This window comes from Drosophila yakuba, chromosome 2R (assembly GCF_016746365.2).
Source record: "Drosophila yakuba strain Tai18E2 chromosome 2R, Prin_Dyak_Tai18E2_2.1, whole genome shotgun sequence".
Classification (NCBI taxonomy): Eukaryota; Metazoa; Arthropoda; class Insecta; order Diptera; family Drosophilidae; genus Drosophila; species Drosophila yakuba.
The window spans coordinates 9,578,714-9,594,273 of NC_052528.2; the positions used below are offsets into that span (position 1 = coordinate 9,578,714).

The 15,560-nt window shown below is 45.9% G+C and overlaps 4 protein-coding genes across 8 annotated transcripts in view; 2 read left to right on the forward strand and 2 right to left on the reverse strand.

The window, feature by feature from the left end:
• The first annotated feature begins 1 nt into the window (after window position 1).
• Window positions 2-776, forward strand: LOC6529869. The gene is made up of 2 exons (XM_002090790.4): window positions 2-330; window positions 407-776. The coding sequence occupies exons 1-2, from the start codon at window positions 121-123 to the stop codon at window positions 593-595; spliced, it is 399 nt and encodes a 132-aa protein (XP_002090826.1). The 5' UTR covers window positions 2-120; the 3' UTR covers window positions 596-776.
• Window positions 609-6,002, reverse strand: LOC6529870 (protein brunelleschi). The gene is made up of 10 exons (XM_002090791.3): window positions 5,419-6,002; window positions 4,590-5,354; window positions 3,692-4,539; window positions 3,394-3,637; window positions 2,783-3,339; window positions 2,243-2,727; window positions 1,987-2,180; window positions 1,736-1,927; window positions 1,469-1,676; window positions 609-1,403 (listed from the first exon to the last, which is right to left on the reverse strand). The coding sequence occupies exons 1-10, from the start codon at window positions 5,615-5,617 to the stop codon at window positions 1,133-1,135; spliced, it is 3,963 nt and encodes a 1,320-aa protein (XP_002090827.1). The 5' UTR covers window positions 5,618-6,002; the 3' UTR covers window positions 609-1,132.
• A 265-nt stretch (window positions 6,003-6,267) lies between these two features.
• On the forward strand, window positions 6,268-9,006 carry LOC6529871 (eEF1A lysine and N-terminal methyltransferase homolog). Its single transcript, XM_002090792.3, has 8 exons — window positions 6,268-6,448; window positions 6,547-6,669; window positions 6,767-7,003; window positions 7,062-7,269; window positions 7,331-7,949; window positions 8,008-8,200; window positions 8,258-8,397; window positions 8,456-9,006. Exons 1-8 carry the CDS (start codon window positions 6,357-6,359, stop codon window positions 8,863-8,865), a joined length of 2,022 nt encoding a protein of 673 aa, XP_002090828.1. The 5' UTR covers window positions 6,268-6,356; the 3' UTR covers window positions 8,866-9,006.
• A 4,703-nt stretch (window positions 9,007-13,709) lies between these two features.
• The window catches only part of LOC6529874 (neurogenic protein mastermind), a 66,880-nt gene continuing 65,029 nt past the window's right edge, over window positions 13,710-15,560 (reverse strand). For all 5 annotated transcript variants that reach the window (XM_039373215.2, XM_002090795.4, XM_039373214.2 and 2 more), the window contains 2 exons: window positions 14,456-15,532; window positions 13,710-14,391 (listed from right to left, as the gene is read on the reverse strand). In XM_039373215.2, coding sequence (XP_039229149.1) covers window positions 13,739-14,391; window positions 14,456-15,532 — 1,730 coding nt within the window. In that variant the 3' untranslated portion in view covers window positions 13,710-13,738. The remainder of the gene's footprint in view (window positions 14,392-14,455; window positions 15,533-15,560) is intronic.

A 15,560-nucleotide genomic window follows, 5' to 3' on the forward strand; every position in this document is an offset into this window, starting at 1 on the left:
TTTTTGCCAGGTTGGCAGTCTCATCAGCTGTTTTTTCTGATAACATTGACTTGCCGCAAAATGTTTGTTTAGTGTGAAATTGGCATCTGGTCAAGATCGACCAGTAGATGACGACCAAGTATGGAGCCCTCCAAATCAGAGTCGCGGCATCGCCTAAATGCGGGGGGACCGAGCTCATCGCCAGCAAGCTCTGGAGAATACATCAAGGTGGTGGAGTCCCAATGCGAGACCGATGGATTCGTTAATGAACAGTGGACGGAACCAGCGACCCAAAGTCCAGTGCCCTGGAAAACCATCGTTATTATACTATTGCTTTTCATCGGTGGGATTGTGAGTAGTAATTGCTGGCGCCCAGACTTACTTTTATTATCGCTTCGGACTCCTGATCCGATGTCTTTGTTTTCAGATTTGTATCGCCTTCGCTACTCTAAACTGGGTGACGGATACAAGCCGGGAGCGCTCGGATCGGGTGTGGGCGTTGGGTATTATAGGGGCACTGACCTTTATTCCGGGAAGCTACTATGTCTACGTCCTCTTCTGCATAATGCTCAACCGCAATGGATTCACCATGGACGAGATACGAAGACTGGGCTGACCAAAACACCATGTTTCGTCAATAGAGTTTATTGCTTTTACACTACAGTTACAGTTCACACATTTCATTGGCATAATTTCTTTAGCAACAATCTTAATATGTAGTTAATAATGATACATGTGTATTGCCCCGGTAATTGTATAAAAATATTTTGTAAACACGAGCTTGTTATCAAAATTTATAATGCTTGGTGTGGCTTCCAGTAAGCGGAACATTTGCTAGCTATTTAAATAGCGTAATTATGTATATCTTTTACAGGCATGGACTATAGGTTCTACGATTTATGTTATGGCCATTTTCTATATTTTGCTTAGGATACAGAATTACTTTGTGTTTCAGCTTAATTATATACAGTGTTATGCGTTAGATGTTGTATCTAGGTAAGAATTCTTTACAAACAATTGCTTTTTATGTTTACAGATATAACAGAGCCTGGGAATCAAATATTTTAACGAGAGTAGGGGATTATTAGCTTGGGGTGTATACGCAATACATACACAAACATTATAACGAATTAAACTAGCGACAGGTAACATTTCACTGCTCCACGACGGTCACCTCGATGGGCGGAATTAATTTCCACACATGCGCCTGCTGCTCATCGTAGCTGGAGGAGAACATGACCGATTGGCCGACAGTCTCCGTTTCTGCCGGACAGGAGCGGGTTAGCAGTGACGCCGACTGCTCCGACTGCTTCTGCGGATTGCTGATACATTCGATGCTGGCTTTGAAACGTCCGGGGGTAAAGAATATCACAGAGCAAGTGTGCTTTTTCTGCTCGTTTTTCTCCAGTAGTGGTATTGCAATTCTATTTGGGTTGATATTGTCTAAATATTTAACTGTTTCGTTTCAATATTTTTTTTTAATTCTCACCTATTTGGTCCTGAAATGGCCACGCGTGTCTCTAAATTGTAATTTTCCATTCCGTTCAGATAATCTTGATAGAACTTTATGCTCAACACCAAATTTCTAAGTGGTTGCAGGGATTGATTGGCCAGCTGGATGCTTAGCAGCGACCGCTGGCCCACAGTACACACAATCTCATTGTGCGGCTGCACGAGCGTGTCTTGAAAGCTGATAGCTGGAGGTGTAATACATTTATCATTAGAAAGCCGGCAAAGAAGACTCCAAACAACTTACCCCACTCCAAAGGCGACACAGCTGTCAAATCCACCATAGACTGGGAAAGAACTATTCCTCGCAGTGAGGCGATTCCCTGAATGTCCGTCCCCGTTAGCAGCCAATTTATTTTCACCCTTTCAGCTATGTGAATTGAGCAGAGCTTACTCAAAGCATCGTTAAAAGACAGCAGCTGCGTCCGAAAGCAGAGTTCTAGTTAAAAGATAAATGCTAATAGTTAATAAGTTCGTATTATCTGAAAATTATCATACCCCTTTCCAGATTCTCAGCTACCTCGGCAGCCCGAGCAGCCACCACTTTCTCCAGGGAGCACCGATCTACGGGTATGGGCACCCGGCAACTCTCTTTAGCCTCGATGAGTATATTCTTGGTGTCCGTATAGTTGAGCGACATTTCTTGAGCGGTTAGGTTGGAGATGTCAAGTACCAGGTAAAATTGAGAGGCTCTGTATATGGCATAGACAATACTCAGAATATTTGCTGTGAAAAACAAAAAGATTACACTTACATCTCTGCGGGAAGCACATCCCAGCTTGTAATCTGTGCGCTAGGCAAAAGCTCTAGATTAAAGGACACCGCACACTGGCGGCAGTAGCCCGCCGTCAAAGCCTCTCCGCCGGAGTACTTAAATCTCACTTGCGCCTCTATGTGCTGGTTATATTGTGAACCAAGGCTGGAAGGTCCTACTCCTCCCCCACCGCCAGGCTGCAAGCTTAAGGCAGCCAGCGAAGGTGGACCGCCTGAAATGGTCGATCGGAAACTGGAATTCTTTGGCTCATTTCGACGTTGATGTGGAGAACCGACTCTCGAGGGTAAGCTGGCATGCCCAGAGGTGGACACGCTCGAGTAGTGCGTTAGTGACGCCGCACCGTAGTCCCCAGGAGCAGCGCCGGAATGCAATGAAGCGGGTGGTTGAGGGCAGACGAAGTCCGCTTCAGCATAAACATCCAGTATAATTTCAATGGTGCCCTGGGGTGGCACTGGCAAATTGGCCTGCAAACAAAGGTGTCGAATAGACATTTACTCACTGTAAGATCTTAAATCCTACCTTGATGGCTTCTTCATCTATTCGGAAGATCTTTTGCTGCAGTTCCTGCTCTACATTTGAGTTGATGCTAAACTCTATGTGCTCCAGTGGGAGCGTGGCACTCTCATTAGTAATAGTTATTGTGCAGCTGGAGGATTCTCCGTTGTACAGCGTCAAGCTGGCAGAGGTCACCACGATATCCGCACTGTTCATGTTGCTAAACGTCGCTGTCTGTGGTAGCGAAGTTTTTACGGATATTCTAGGAAGGGCGGGGATAACGTCAACCACGTAGTTTGGCGGAAAGCTGCGTCCACGCATGTGCTTCAGGCGACAGTTTGACTTTACACCGAGCGTGTGCGTGCTGTAGCCCTGCAGATCTAGTTGCCCCGTCTCAATTGGCGTTCCATGTAGCGCTACATACGTGGGCACATGTGGCTGGAGGACAAGAGTCTGAGGCAAAGACTCAAACACCACGCCGTTTGTCAGCAATCTCATGTCCGTGACGGCCAGCTCAAAGGGCAGCGGATTCCGCAGGCGCACAGTCACTTCACTAAGATCATTTTGCACCCACTGAAAAGCTAATATGGAAATTAATCAAGTATTATTATGCAGAGATTCGAGTTGGATCTTACCTATTTTATTTTTATCCTTTTTCTGGTCCCTTCTGTCGACAGAATTAAAGTGTATGGGAGTAAATAGAAAAGGCCCACTATCCGCTTTGGCCACTTTTATTCTTTGCGGCCGTAAATGAGCGGGCAAATCTTTAACTTGAAGATCGAGGCAGTAGGGTAGATCCGTGAGATTGGCGGGTGGTATCACAGTGCCATTGTCCAGCACTAAGGGAACAGGAGAGCCCTCACATTGAGCGCTTAAATTCTTTAAAAAATTTACCGATTTTAATTAATTAGCCATATTATTTTATCAACTTACCTGCAGTTGCACAGCCATCTCGCTTTGTTCTGTGGGCGACATATTATCCCATTGAGTCTGAAGTAAAAAGGTCATGTGCCGTGTGGCCAAAGCAGAGTGTCCCAAACGCCTGGCAGCCGTTATGAGGGTCTGGACCAGATCGATTTGCAACGCCGGCCAGCCGGCTGCGTTTTCTATTACTTCCAACGGATCGAGACAAAGCCGGTACCCAGTAAAGCTGCCTAACATGAGGCGGTAGCTTTGATTCCAGTCCGGCGCTTGGCTGCCCTGCTGAACGTGCTTGAGTGCAGCGAGTCTTTGAAAAAATGCCGCCTTCCTTTGGTATCCGATCTGCTGGTACAGGTCCGTAATAACCTCGAATCTCTTTACTCTCTCGGCTTCGCTCATGCTCAGGTTTATGTAAAGTATATTCTGCAGAAACATGGCCACATCCAGGGGACGATTCTGCTCGATGCAAATCCGCGAGGCCTTCAGTGCCGCCTCCGTCTCTATAGTGGCTGCGTGTCTATACTTGCTGTAGTTAATGATGGCCTTCCGATAGTAGTTGGTAATCTCCTCCGCCTTAAGGATGTTACCCGGTAGATCGCCGTTTCTTTGATGTCCTGGTATCGGTGTTACCGATATCGTTGAAGTGGAAGAAGACGATGTTGTTGGCGTGTCCGAGGCGGAGGAATTGGTGGCCGTTGTTACCAGGGAAGACACGGAAGAGCAGGAAGATGAGTTCGAGGTTACGCGCTGCTGTGGCTGGCAGGAATCTACATTGCTAGCGGTGGCGTCACTGGCGCTAACCTTCTTGGTGGCGTCGCTAGCACGCCACTTATCGGGGATGTTTTTTAAAGGGGAGGTGCCTGAAAAGGATGAGGAATAAGGCATATCTAATTATGTTTCAGGCACTCACCAGCCTCCTGAAGCGACGAGTTTCTGTGAAGTGTTTCGGTTTCTCGCATTTGGGGATACAAGAGCATTGCGGAAGCGGCACACAGACCCTCCTCGGTTGCCCCAACCCACAGGGAATCACCCACCGACCTCAAGGTTTCATTCGCATTGTGGTACAAACTCAAGGCGTCGTCAACCAGGCCGGCTTGCAGCGAAAGATCTGCCAGGTTCTTCATCACACGACCTACGCACCTTTTCCTATTGTTCCTCGACTCCATGTCTAGGCCCACAAAGTCCCGTTTTTCAAAGGGCGCCAGCAACAGGCTTACCTTGTCAGCCTTCTCGCGAGATCGCTCTAACCGCCGTGATTCTAGGACCCAAAACAACGCGCTGGCAAAGTCGCCAATTCGAGCTTCGAGATCGGCACACGAATCCTGTTCGCGATAGAAGAAGGCCTGCGCTTTAAAGTTCGATGGCGTTGTGAACTCATCCTGGAGCCGTCGTCCCACAGCTGTCGGCGGTCCCAGCACCTCCCCAATGGTTTCCAGTGGCGGCTCATCGGGTCCAAAGAAAATGGCGCGGGACTCGTACAGTGTAGACCCGTAGCGAACTTTCAGGGACTCGTGCTGACGGCACAGCTCATTGAGCTCGGTTTGACTATCGAACTTGCCAATGGTGATAAGTCCCAACAGACGGCGATGGGTCTGAAAGTCGCCCCAATCGTTGTGCTCCACGGGATGATCGTGAACGAAGCGGATCCAAATGGAGCGGGGATGGCCAGAGGAGTCTGAAAGGCAGATATAATGATGTGTTACCAAATATATAGCAAGAAAGCATGAGCATGAACACACCATTGACCCTTATGTGATTGACACGTCGCACTTTATCAAACGCCCGCTGAAGGACCCGAGCGCGCGATGGACCCACGCCGCGTAGCAGCACCAGCAGGCAGCTGTGGTGCAGGGCGCTCTGCTCGTAATCCGGGCGTGACATCGCTGGCTCCATGCCACCAGCACCGTGCGACAGCATCAGGCCAACGGCCGCACGCATTTACACCGCGCCGCGGCTCTCAAATCCAATCCCTGTCCCAGTCCGGAGGATGCGAGTGCCAGTTTCGTTTGCATCTGCCAAGTCCTTTACAGGCTTTCCATTTCGCTGTCAAGTAGTTAAGCTCTCGATTGGATTCGATTCGATTTCTTCAGAGGAGCCACCTCCTCCCCCTTTTCGGTGTAAGTACCGCCTGCTTTCTCCTCGATTTTCGCCCGGTTTATCGGCTGTTCTCTAATCCCCTGGGCTCCTTCACATGGGGACCGAAACTGGGCACTCGGAGGATGACAAAAACTCCAGGAAGAATATGTGCAAATGGCTTTATAAGCGAAGAAAACCGTTTAGAGTTTGCTTTGGCTAAGAAATTGTCCAATCAGTACCTCTCGACTAGTCGCTGTGAATGGCATATCGCACAGATTGACTATTGACGATTGACGGTTGAAAGGTCACACTAATAGAATAGAAGATGTTGACAATCATCCGAGATATTAGTACCAAATATAAAATACAAAACCTATTTTACTAAAAATTATAAATTTAAAAACTTTTTCCTACATTTTATAAATGGGTGCATTTACAATATTTGCCATTTAAATCTAGCTAGCCTTCGCAAATATACCGATACTTTTTGGCTCCGGGCACACTGCTGTCTGCCCATCAATTTGAATGGCAGTGCCCTGAACAATCACATTTTGCCGCTTTATTGTTTATATTTTGCCTTCTTTTTATAGTTGTTGAAACCATGAATTTACTGCCCAAGACCCGCGAGGAATTCGCACAGACCGATTACTGGAATGAGTTCTTCAAGAAGCGTGGTGAGAAGGCCTTTGAGTGGTATGTAAATGGGACCTACCATGGTCGCGACTTCCTTGGAAAGGGAAGCGCTCGAGCAACATGTGTTTTTTGCACAATTAAACGTTCTATCTCCAAAGGTACGGCGAATACCTGGAGTTGTGCGATCAGATCCACAAATATATCAAGCCGTCGGATAGGATTCTAATGCTGGGATGCGGTAATTCCAAATTGAGTATGGATATGTACGACACCGGGTTTCGGTAAGGAGTTTTAACTATCCTTTCCAATATTTATTACTTGACAATAGATCTTAGCACTATGATTAACTTCCCCTTGGTATTCTACATTTTTCTTCAGGGATATTACAAACATAGATATATCTCCCATCGCTGTCAAGAAAATGCTGGAACTGAATGCCAAAACCCGTCCAGATATGAAGTTTCTGCAAATGGACGCGACAGCAATGACGTTCCCGGATGAAAGCTTTTCGGTGTCCTTGGACAAGGGAACGCTGGATGCTCTATTTGCAGATGATGAACCTGAAACGAGACTGGTGGTGGAAAACTATTTCAAGGAAATACTTAGAACTATGAGGTGGGCAATGTGCACAGTCTTAAATCGAAGGTATCCAATCTCTTCGTTTATATATCAGGAATGGTGGTCGCTATGTGGGCATCTCCCTGCTGCAAGAGCACATCCTCAATTTTCTACTGGAGTTCCTGCCCAAGCACAATTGCATGCTAAGGATTGTTCACTGCTTGGGGGTTGAACAGGCCAACAAAGAGAAGAATGCCGATGATGCCTTGACACTGCCTGTTTTCGTAGTTGTCGCTACTAAATTTAAGAGCCTTCCAATGCCTGTGAGTAGACGCCTACGGCAATAACTTTTTGCATTTATATTACAATTTAGATTACTTGTAGATTCTCGAGTTTGGTTTCGGCAACGACAAGATGCAAAGATTCACCTCAGTTTCCGAGCTGAATAACGCAGTTTCCTCTGTCCAAAAGGCCGCTTTGGTTTGCAACGGTCTAGCCAGATCTAACATAGCTGGGCACAATGAGGTGATCATGGATCTACACCGGCCATCAGAGAAAACCCCTCGTTATACTATTCACATACTAGATAAGCCGCCGGCTCGCGGCCTCGGAAAATACGCGGCGTTCATTGTTCCTCAGGGAAGAGAGGTAGAGTGGCTTTTTTCTACGCCTGTTGGGCGAAAAAAGCTCCAAGACTCCGCCAACTTCCAGCGACTGGCTGTGGTTACCCTTCATCGGGATCAGGTTTACAGTACCTTGGACGAAGTCAAACTAGAGTTGGCCGACTGCATTAGGAACCTATCGCCAACCGGACTCAGTGAGCAGATACCGTATCTATCTCTTGGATCCGATGTGGGCAAAAGGGAAACACTCATTTGTGGGTTCTCTAAGATATCAGGAGATTTCCGCATAGAGGAAGTTGAGGCCAATGGCAAAACCCTGCGACGACTTATTTTTCTCAGCAATCAGTTTGTTGTGCAGTCGGAAGCCTTAGTTAAAACAGGTAAATATATACCCAACTATAATGTAGTATTGTTATTACTGCACATATTTTGTTGCAGTCAAAATAAAAGGCAAAAAGGAGCGCAGGAAGATCGACTTCGGTTACCTAGCCTGCCAGCATCATTTGTACATGTCCGTGGGTGTCCAACTGGCCACAACAGTGCAAAATCCCAAAAGGGATGTGAAAAAGGATGTTCTCGTAATCGGCTTGGGAGGCGGTGGCCTGTGCAGCTTTCTTCATGCCGCTTTGCCGTATGTTTTATACAGTTTATCAATTATAATTCTACTCAAATGTTTATGTCCCTTCAGGCAAGCTAGAATTACGGCCGTGGAAATTGATCCAATAATGTTGGAGGTGGCTGAGCAGTACTTCGAGCTCAAACAGGACACACGCTTTCATGTGGTAATCGACGATGGTTTGGATTTCGTGGAGCGATGCCGTAATGAAGGTAATAACCTATTCAACTCTTAAAAAAGAAATAATTATTGTAATGCATATTCGTTTAGATATTCACTTTGATGCCGTGTTGTTTGATGTAGACAGCAAGGATCTCAGTCTAGGAATGAGTTGTCCGCCTCAAAGTTTTCTAGCTACGAAGATTCTGCAGCACATAAAGGAGATTATTGGTCCGAAAGGTCTCTTTATGTTAAATCTCGTGTGTCGCGATGAGAGCCTTCGTACTGAAGCCCTCGACAATCTGCACAAAGTCTTCCCTGCTGTGTGCAGCTATAAACTAGAGGAAGACATCAACGAAATTATATATTGTGCCAACGATGAAAAGTACAAAACTGTCGAGCAGTGGAAGAAGAACATGGGAACCGCTGGTCGAGGGTTGAATAGTGCCGTCAAGGAGACAAAGCTGGCTAGTGAAGACGCCCTTGAGGTGGCAGAGTTCCTCAGCGAATTGAAAATATAATCTTTTACGTAGAACCATTAGCAAAGACAATTTACGTTTTTAAATAAATGTTAATTGTTTTTAATTATAAATAACGAATAAACTATTAACTAATTGTATGTAGAAATTGCTAGGAATAACCAACTAAATGTTTGACAAGAACTTGCAAATGTTTCGTTTACCAGTTAAAGTAGATTATTGTGGGATTGGGTGAATGTAGCAAGAATGACGAGGCTTGGATTATACATACATAATTAACCTAGGCTGATTTACCTTACGCAAGCAAGCATACTATAAAATATTTAAGTACTTTACTTAAGTCATTTGCATTTCTCTGCAACAAAAATGGAACTCTTACTTGTTCTTTACTTCACAGACCTCTCCAAAATCCGCAAAAAAAATTTAATTGTTTGTACAAACAATTTATCAAAATACAAACCCAACAGGTTTTCTCCGAATCCGTAGAAAATGTGCAATATGCGCAAATTTAAAAACGTTTACTAAGTCGAAGCACTGAGTTCTAGTTGAAAATCAAAGGGCTTGCGAAAGAGGTTGTTAAGGGCGCGCTGCTTCTTCTTGGTGGTGAATGAGGCTGCCTCTTCCACTACTGCTACTTACCAGAACACCGGACGTTGCGTTGCCATTTCCATTGGGGGTGATGCGTCCCTCCCCAGAGGACAGAATGGGCTCGCCCAGTATCAGGAGTCTCGATTTCTTGGTGCCTTGCTCTTTGGCTGGTTTTCCGTCAACTGTGTCCACAATCTGGTAGTCCGAGGGTCTTTCTAGCATAAACTCATTGTGGGCCAAATCGCTGGTTCTTCAGCTTCCAGATCAGGCGTATTGGTGGCTGGCGCGGATTCCTGGCATTTAAGACCCAATGGTTTTAGTTGCTGATGAAATTTCTTCTTTCCCGCTCTTCGTTTGTCATCTGCGTTTGAATCAGCGATTTGTCGGGCGTGGGAACGAACTCGAACTCGACAGCATGTTCCATCGGGCATCCCTCCACCACAGTAGTGTGCATGGAGCCATACGTTGGCAATACTGTGGGTCACATTCGCCTCCAGCTGGGTGACTTGATCGAAGTGGTGGGCAGCACCGAGTGCGGATTGCTCGAGAGACATGTGCGAGGCACCAATCAGTCCGGCTTCTTTCCGGCCGACTGCTTCAAGGAGGTGAGTCTGCGCCAGAAGCATATCACCAATGTAATGACAGCCAGCACGGGCATGGTTTCTTATAAGTTGCTAATGCCACATCACTTCTCATTCCAACAGCTGCTATAACGCCCCTCGATCGGTGGTGCTGCACCGAGCCAAGCGCGGATTTGGCTTTATATTGCGCGGCGCCAATGCAAGTTCCCAGCTGATGGATGATGTAGATCCGGGTAGAGTGGCGGACATGGCAGGACTTCGTCCAGGTGACTTCCTGCTGACCATCAACGGCGAAGATGTGCCCAGTGGAGCGCGTGCGGGCTGCCACCATTTGAACAGTGGACCAAATACTCCTCAAAGCTCGCACCGTCAGTGCGCCACGTTGCCGAGGAAGATGACCTGTCCGGTTCTCAACTATTTGCCAGCGCTTAATGCAAATATCGTCATAGGCAACCCAAACTTATAAATGCTTTTTAACAAGTAACAATTATTATAACTAAGGCTGATTTTATTGCATAATACATACAGAACACAGAAATCGAACCAGCATTCGCCGACATACTGAATAAAATATATTGAAGAACTCAACTATCCAATCAAGCGATTGATGCATTTACATTGTTTAAACAAAAACTCTATGAGGTATTGAAAAAATTGTATGGTATTATAATAAAATCATTCGAATTGGCAGGCCGCTCCTTTAGCAGTAGCACCTAAGAGTTGAAAAGTTAGAAAACCTAAATCTAAACCATTAAACATAAACAACCGAGAATATATTGGATACTCTAGCGTATAACTAGGATTTAACACACTTTTTAGTTCCCGCAATAGTTGCTAATTATTTGTAAATTGTTTTAGCTCCAACCCCGCGCGTACATGTAAACAAATATGATTAGCCATCAAGCTTGTTAGTTTGTAAGTTAAACCGTCTAGTTATTCCACGTGCAGTGCTCAGTTACAACTACATCATGCATTATGCAGTTCCCACTCGATGCATCGTGATGGGGGCATGCAACACGAATGCGTGAATTCGTGCAATTGCGAATGTGTTGGAAACGCTATACAGCAGGATTATTGAATATGCCTAGACCCCAAGATAATGTTAAACGATTAAAGCACACACCACCACACATACGCTTTAAATGCAAGTATTTCAAATGGAATAATATGGAAATATCTATCATAAGTCGTATAATATGCAATTATGTATTATGAACATGCGTATGAGAAATTAATAAATATGAATGAAAACTATGCCACGACCTAATTTATTCACCTCATATTTATCCTCTTTTTGAGCCATCGATATCAGTACTGTCCCAGGAATAAAAATCACTTTTCATTTATTTACAAAAGTAATATTTTTCTATTTTATTTTTTTAGTTTCCTTTTTTAATCGTAAAAGAACATCTGTAAATGTTTGTTTTTGCTTCCCAACATTTCGTTCAATCTCGGAGAACAACAAAACGGCAAACAGAAGGCTGGCGCACCAAAACATCTGGCTAATCAAATGGAAAACCACACGGTTGACCAAATCGATATTACTCTTGCCCAAAATCCGACCAGGCTTAAAGCAATTGCAATGCAATTCAAAGATTCGAGATGGTAAACATGGTATGTTATGGTTTGCCGCTGGCAGCTGGTTGCTTTCTTGTTAATTGATATCAAGTTTGGATTTTCTGCTGCATCTCGTAGTGATTGGCCGCTAGTTTCGCGGTGAAACTGATCAATGGAACTGCGTAGCGAGGCGGCATCTGAACACCTAACGACTTTGCTCGCTATTTTGTTTAAATGGTGAAATATATATATGTAATAATAATATGCCATATTGTATATAGTAATAATAGTGTATATATAATTTGCGGTATATAATAGTTATAAACAAATTTTTACTTCGTATCTTTAGCATTAATTACAAACTACAATTCGCGTATTTTATTCATTTATAATTGTAATAGTAAATTTTGTTAGGTTTTTATCGTTTGTTTGTCTGCGGCTTAAATACTTTTTTCATTAAATTTATTATATATTTTTTTGCTAGGCGTGTGTGCTATGGATTTGTTGCTGCTGATCCTAATTAATGTAAACTCTGCAAAAATGGCTGTGAGCTGTCTGTTACTATATAATTGTGGAAGTGGCAACCGCTGTGCCCGATTTAAAAATTTCTATGGCCTCAACTGAACGTCTAACTTACGGACTTATGGAATTGCTCTAATTAGTTGTCGTACAATAATTTCATTGCTGGAATCTCTGGCATTTTCATCGATTTTGCTTCTTTTCGCGATTTCTTTTTGTTTGCTCTAATATTGTTCGTCCTCCTTCTTATTTGTGTGGGCGTGGCTAGGCTTGGCATGGCATCACTTGGTAATGCGGCCAGGCGCATGTAGTAAATATAAATTTCGATCTCCGCTTAGCTCCTCAAACATTTTGTGGCGACTTATGACTAATTATATACTCGTAAATTGTTAGCGCTGCTTTTACAGTAATCAAATATATCGGATCGCATACATACATATGATTTGTATATATTATGTATTTCTGGGTGTATATCAATTTATTTAACAAACTACTAATTACGTTTCACTACCAAAAACTACGCATAATATATAGTGTATATTTTTTAAATATGTTTTGTTTGCGCATTTCTCGCACTGTTGCTCCGCGTTTAAAATTCCATTTAAAAAATGAACTCGTCTAAAAAATTAATGTACAATAATAATTAAAATATAATAATAATAACTGCTTCTCATTCTCAAATTTATGTCGTTTTAAAAAGTTCTTCCCTTTCACTATGCTTTGTGGTCTTCGCTTTTTGTTGTTTTCTCATTTGATTCGCTTATTTCTCAATTTGTGTTTAAGCATTTAAAATATCACCAATATTTTTGCTCTTTATTCTGACAGCTTTTCGATCTGTTTTCCCATTTTTTTTGTTTCGTTTTGTTTTGTTTTATTTTCTTTTTTGTTTGTTTCTTTTAGTTTGTCGATTTTGTTTTTATAAAAATTAAATTAAATTAAATACAATATAAAATGTACAACTATTTTGTGTTTTGTTTTTCGATTTCGATTTTGTTTTTGTTGTTGGTTCTTTTTGTGTTTGCTTCCATCATTTCATCGGGTTTTTGCTTAAGTAATCAAACGAAATGGGGCGTGCTATCCGCTGGGCGTGGCACTACAAATTTGCATTAAGTACAAGTGCTTAAGTTGCACACAACGAGTCTGTATCTGTGTATCGGTGTATGAGAATTTGAAATCTGTTCGATTGCTTTTAAAGTACTTGCAAATACTTTTTCGAATTTCCCTAATTCCTTGCTTCGACCACTGCATATGGAATGTCTTGCGAACTCTCGCCGCTGCCACGCCCAGTGGGCGCTCGCCTTGGACCTTGGGAACAGCTCTAATAATACATACAGATACAATAAAAATACAATACATTACAATACAATACAATACAGTGGAGCCCACGAAATTAGAGTACATAGACGAACGAACTTAGCTTAGGAATAAATTCACACACAAATAACAAACAAAATAACTTCGTTGGCAGGAACAAGGGGGGCGGGGACGTGTGGGGCGGTAGGGCGTTAGGTCGGTTGGGTTCGGCTGTCCAGGCCAATAACAACAAGAGGCAACAAAATAAAAATCTAAACAAAACTGAGGCAACATCGTGGTGGTTATGGTGGTGGTGGTGGTGGTGGTTGTGTTTGGTGCTGGCTGGAGGTGGTGTTTGAGTGGTACCCGACAATCATCTACGGCATACTGAAATCCGTCAGATTGAAGTTGTCGTTGTCGAGGGAGTTGATCAGATCCTGCGTGGAGAAGTTGCTGTCCACAGGCAGGTTGTCCAAGAATTCGAGACCGAAATCATTCGAGTTGGCCACCACCGAGTTGATCGTCTGGCTAATGGAGCTGGCACTGGCAATGGTCGACGCGGAGTTGCCTCCGCCCGATGCTCCGCCACCACCGCCACCGTTGTTGTTGTTGGCGGATCCCGGCCCGCCGCCGCCACCACCGCCCCCTGGACCCATCTGCATCATCTGCTGCTGCTGGTGCGTGGACGTGGTGGTGCTCTGCACGAACTGCTGCTGCTGCTGCAGTGTGATCTGCTGTTGGGTCTGGGTCATGTGCATGCTGGTCATCTGCATCTGGCTGGCCATCATGTTGCCACCGCCTCCGGATTGCTGCTGCTGGAGCAGTTGCTGCATCTGCATGTTGTTGGCGGCACCAGGACCCATGTGCTGCTGTTGCTGCTGTTGCTGTTGCTGCTGCTGGCGCATCAGTTGCTGTTGCATCTGCGCTGGGGTCAGCTGCATTTGCGGCACATTAGGGCCGGACATCATGCCGCCAGCATTCGGTCCACTGCCCGCTGCACCATTAGGTGCACCATTGGGCATGAAGTTGCCTGGAAAGAAGGATGACAGTTTACGTTAAGTAACTTATGGTATTAAGCAATTTTTTGAACTCACCTCCATTAAATCCACCGGGTCCCTGCCGCATGGGTCCACCTGGTCCTGGTCCTCCGAAGCCCATTTGCGTCTGCTGCTGGGTCATCATCATGTGCCGCCACTCCTGCTGTGAGCCCATGGGCATGCCATCGGGCGTAACCTGGACATTAGGCGGCCTCTGCTGCTGCTGCGGCCCGCCCATTGGACCGCCTGCTCCGCCACCGTAGGGCACACCCATGCCGTTCCTTGGGCCACCGCCTGCTCCTCCATGCTGCTGCATGTACATCGCATGCTGTGGTCGCATCATTGGACCGGATGGCGGGATGGGCTGTTGGGTCATGCGCCGCATGGCCGCCGCCTGGGCAGCGCTGTTCGGGAAGCGGCCACCGTTGGCACCGCCGACCCCACCCACGCCCACACCGACGCCCACACCTCCGACGCCAACGCCACCGCCGCCCACCGTTTGCTGCATCATCTGGGCCTGCATCAGCTGCGCCTTGGTGGCATTGTACTCGGGCGGTGGTGGTCGAGCGCCAGACATGTGCTGCTGCTGTTGCTGCATCGCCTGGGCGCGCATCATCTGCTGCTGCTGCAGGAACTTGGCTTGATTTGGATTTGGTCCTTGACCAGGTCCCGGTACCTGACCTGGTCCGCCGGCACCGCTGCTCATCATCATCTGCTGGGCGGTCGGACCGGCTGAGTTGGGGTTCATCTGCATCGGGTTCATGGGTCCACCCATCTGCATGCCCGGCATGCCGCCCATGGGTCCGCCCATCTGATTCATTGCACCGTTGTTGGGACCACCGGAACCGGGTCCACCGACCACGCCTCCATTGCCCACACCAACGCCCACGCCCACGCCTACGCCTACGCCGACTCCGACCTGCGGCTGCTGCATGAGCGGCACATTCGGACCGCTGGCATTGGCCGCCGCCTGCGCCTGCGCCGCTGCTGCCGCCGCTGCAGCCGCTGCCTGCGCTTGCGTCTGACGCTGGCGCATGTTGGGCTGCACCTGCTGCTGCTGGGCGGCCGCCTGTTGCTGCTGCTGGTTGAAGTTCATGCTTTGGCTCTGGGAGAGCGAGAAGCCATCGGAGGGAACTGGAATGGAATTCAGATGGAATCATGA